This window comes from Alligator sinensis, unplaced genomic scaffold, assembly GCF_000455745.1.
Source record: "Alligator sinensis unplaced genomic scaffold, ASM45574v1 scaffold201_1, whole genome shotgun sequence".
Classification (NCBI taxonomy): Eukaryota; Metazoa; Chordata; order Crocodylia; family Alligatoridae; genus Alligator; species Alligator sinensis.
The window spans coordinates 202662-206429 of record NW_005842661.1 but is presented as its reverse complement, the minus strand read 5'-3'; the positions used below and the strand labels follow the sequence as shown (position 1 = coordinate 206429).

At 54.3% G+C, this 3768-nt stretch overlaps 1 protein-coding gene across 6 annotated transcripts in view; it reads right to left on the bottom strand.

Moving 5' to 3' along the window:
• Window positions 1-2564: 2564 nt before the first annotated feature.
• TMEM270 (transmembrane protein 270) overlaps window positions 2565-3768 on the bottom strand; it is a 6472-nt gene continuing 5268 nt past the window's right edge. For all 6 annotated transcript variants that reach the window (XM_025215689.1, XM_025215692.1, XM_025215691.1 and 3 more), the window contains one exon: window positions 2565-2852. In XM_025215689.1, the coding sequence (XP_025071474.1) occupies window positions 2634-2852 (219 nt within the window). In that variant the 3' untranslated portion in view covers window positions 2565-2633. The remainder of the gene's footprint in view (window positions 2853-3768) is intronic.

Sequence of the window (3768 nt, the reverse complement as noted above, 5' to 3'; positions counted from 1 at the left end):
TGCAAACCCCAGCTCCCTGGAAGAGCATCCTCCCCACAGAGCTCTCCCACTGCAAACCCCCCGGGCCTGCCTGCCTGCCGGACCCACAGGATGAGGAACGGGTTCTGCTGAGGGGAGAGTGAGGCCCCAGCCTGTCTGGTGCATACACTACAGAAAATCACCCAAACCCTCTAATCACAGGCTGCAGCATTATAGAGACAGACAGAACAAACGAACGGACAAGCACAGGGGACAGAATTGCGCTAATGGATAGAAAGTTGGCATGCTGTAGCCACGATGGTACAGGAAAAATGCAAAAAGCAAGGGACTTTTTGCTGAACTTTTACTACACTAACTGTATAGCTGGGAGAGATGTTAGGCAAGTTTTGGGCACCAGGTGCCTTCTACTGAGCAGAATGGTGCAGACTGAGGCTATCGCAGAGCACCAGGCAGAGGCACATTGCCCCTAGGTCAGAGAGTGGGGGCCTGTGAGGGACAGGGCAGGGTCGAAGCTTCAAGAGATCACAGGGCCATTGTACACAGTGCTCGCAGGACGGGGTGAGGGCTCTTCTCTGAGAAGAGCACAGGGCCGTGGAGACCCATACGCACCGGTTAGGATGAGGCCCCTGCCTTGAGGAGGTCACAAGGCCAAGGGGTACAACACTCACAGCATGGGCTGGGAACTGTCCCTGGAAGGCCATGGGCTGTGGCACTTACAGTTCAGGGAAACAGCCCTGCCCTGAGGAGGGTGCAGGGCCATGGGGTTCAGCATTCACAGGAAAGGGTGACAACGGCGTATGGAAACCACAATATGGGGTAAAAACTGGGACCAGGGGAGAATATAGTGGGAGCAATGCTCATACGGGGTGAAAGCCCTGCCCTGTGGGGGAGCGCCAGGACCTTGTGGTACAACACTCACAAAAGGGCTTCCCCCTCGCAGAGCATAACATTGTTGGGTACAGCGCTCAGCGTAGGATTAGGGCCCTGCCCTGGGGAGATTATGTGTCTGTAGGGTACGGCACTCGGAGGATAAGATAAGGACCCCCCCAGGAGAGCACAGGCGCTGGGGTACAGTGCTTACAGGGTGGATATGGGCCTTGCCCCAGGTAGCCATAGGGAGCACCGGCCAGGCTCTGCGGGGTTGCATGGGGAGCAGGTGACAAGCTGGAGATTTGGCCCACTCGGTCCCCGCACCGCTCAAGTCCCTTGGAGCAATGCTAGGAGCGGTGTCTCAGGACACTCCTTGCCAGTTCAGAGCAGCCTCTAATTTGTCTCAGGGCTGACAAACAAATGCCTCCAACTGTGGGGAGAGGGTGCCCTCTCGAGGCCCGGCGCCAGTACTGCTCTGCAGCTCCTGCAACCCGCTCTGAGGATGCCTTGCCCTCCAAGTGTCCTCAGGCACCCACTAACCCGTGGGGGGAGCCTTGCAGTGACCAGGGTTTGGACAAGCAAACAAGGGTAACAGCACAAACAGGGTCTGGCCATCCACTCTGCCGTTCCTGCCCTGGGACCACTCCAGGCACTGGGCTGCTCCACCTCAGGGTGGGAGAACCCCAAAAGTTATGAGGGCAGCCAGCCTGAAGGCTTGCTGGCTGTGGGGCCTGTAGAAAGGTACAAGGCATTAGAGGTATAATATGAATTATAGCAGGGCCCAGAGTTATGAACAAACAGAATAAGTGCCCCAAGGACTGCCCTGGTTGTATAGGCAAGGCAGGATGGGGCAGGACTGTTATTGTACAGGACACTGAGGCACAGAGAAGTTATATAGCTACCCCTAAATCATCCAGAGAGGCAGAAGCAGAGACAAGCCCTGACCCAACCTCTCCTGAGCCCTAACTCAGGGCCCTAAGAGTAAGCCCATCCTCTCTCCCTTGTTCTAAACCCGTTAGCCTGGAGTCCTCTACTAGGACAGCCCTGTGATCCTGCATGCTGCGCACCCACAGCATAGAGAAGTATGGCGGTATCTGCCCAGAGAGCCTGCCTGCCTCCCGCTTTTCAGAAATAGGAAGCAGGCCATGCCCTTCAACCACTGTGTCCCAATCCGCACAGCGTGGGGACAAAATACAACAGAAGCTAACTGTACCCGTCTGACACAAAGTCCAGAAGGCACAGTCTAGGGCATGTCATCGTGGTGGGAGAGGACCGTGCTTGTCAGACATTGTGTCCTACTGCCTGCAACAGCAGTTTCGACCTTCCCATCATGCACACAAGCAGCTTCCCAAGCTGCCTATCAGCTCCTCATTTACCCACCCAGGGCACACATCAAGGATTACCAACCTCTCCAACCCTTGGGTGAAAGTGCAGTGATAACGTGAGTTCTCTCCACCCTAGAAACCCTGCTCTGGGTTATTCTAGCAGTGAGTGTGAAACATAAGCTCAACCCAGAGATCCATATACATTAAGGAACAGCGCCCTGCTCCTCTAGTGAGGACCGCAACCAGAAAGAGCACTCGAACCACTGCTGGGCACTGAGCGTCTCTGAAGCCACTAGCCAGGCCAGGGGGTTTCCAGTGCAATCCTGGTGCCCCTTCCCTGCATCCCCAGTTCCACATGCAACAGACAGAAGGACCGGCCACCTTTTCAGCGGGGTTTATAAAACTCACTAAAAGAAAGAACTTAGACTAGTTCTTCCTCTACCAGGAAAGAAATCTCCTTTAGTACTGCTCCACCTCCAGGGCCGCCTTCTCTTCCTCCACACCAGCCACCCTGACTGTATGCTCAAAGGCAGCTTGCAGACACCAGGACACAAGGCAAGTGACCCAGGCAATTAAGTAGGCCGGTCCCCAGGTGACCAGGTCCAGCAGACTCTTCAGGTGGAAGTAGCAGATCTTCAGCAGCATCTGTGTGGTGATGAGCTGTCTCTCCAGTGCCCACTGGTAAGAGGGAGGCAGAGCAACAGAGGATTTATAACCAAGCCTGGACATCTCACAGAGGCAGTGCCTTAGGGTCTAGAGAAAGATATCCATCCCCAGAGCTCTGCAGCAAGGGGACACTGGGCCGGTAGCTAACCTAGGGGTGGGCAAAATGTGGCCCGAGGGCCGGATGTGGCCTGCTAGGCCATTTTATCTGGCCCATGGGGCCCCTAAAAATTTTATAAAATTAATATTTATCTGCTCCTGGCTGCCTGTCATGTGGCCCTCGATGGCTTTCCAAAACTCTAAGCTTTTAGCAAGCTTAGAAGGCTAGTTAGTGAGGGGATGCAACTGAAGAACATAGAGCAAATGGGGGTCTAGGAGGGTTGGAGGTATCTCAAGGGAGTGATCCTTGGCACTCAAAAGGAGTCTATCCCATTACATAGGTAGGGAGGTAAGGGGGCAAAAAAGCCCCCTTGGCTGAACAAGGAACTCCAGGAGAGTCTGGGGGCAAAGAAAGAGATGTATAGGCAATGGAAGCAGGGAGCAGCCACCAAGGAGGAATATATCTCCCTGGCGCACTACTGAAGGGAATCAGTTAGACAGGCCAAGGCGGGGCTTGAGCTCAGGCTGGCTTCAACAATCAAGGACAATAAAAAGTCCTTCTTCAGGTATATAGCAGGCAAAAGGAAAGCTAAGAGCAACATAGGGCCCCTGCAGGACAAATGAGGACAGTTGGTGGTTGACGCAGGGAAAAAAGCAGAGCTCTTCAATAAGTTCTTTGCTTCAGTATTTCTATGTACCGACCAAGCCAATTCCCCCACCTCGATCATTGACGGATGTCCACATGGCACCAGTCCGCCTACGGTTAGTTCTGAAATAGTTAAGGAGCTCCTGGAGGAGCTGGATGGGTACAAGTCAGCAGGCCCGGATGACC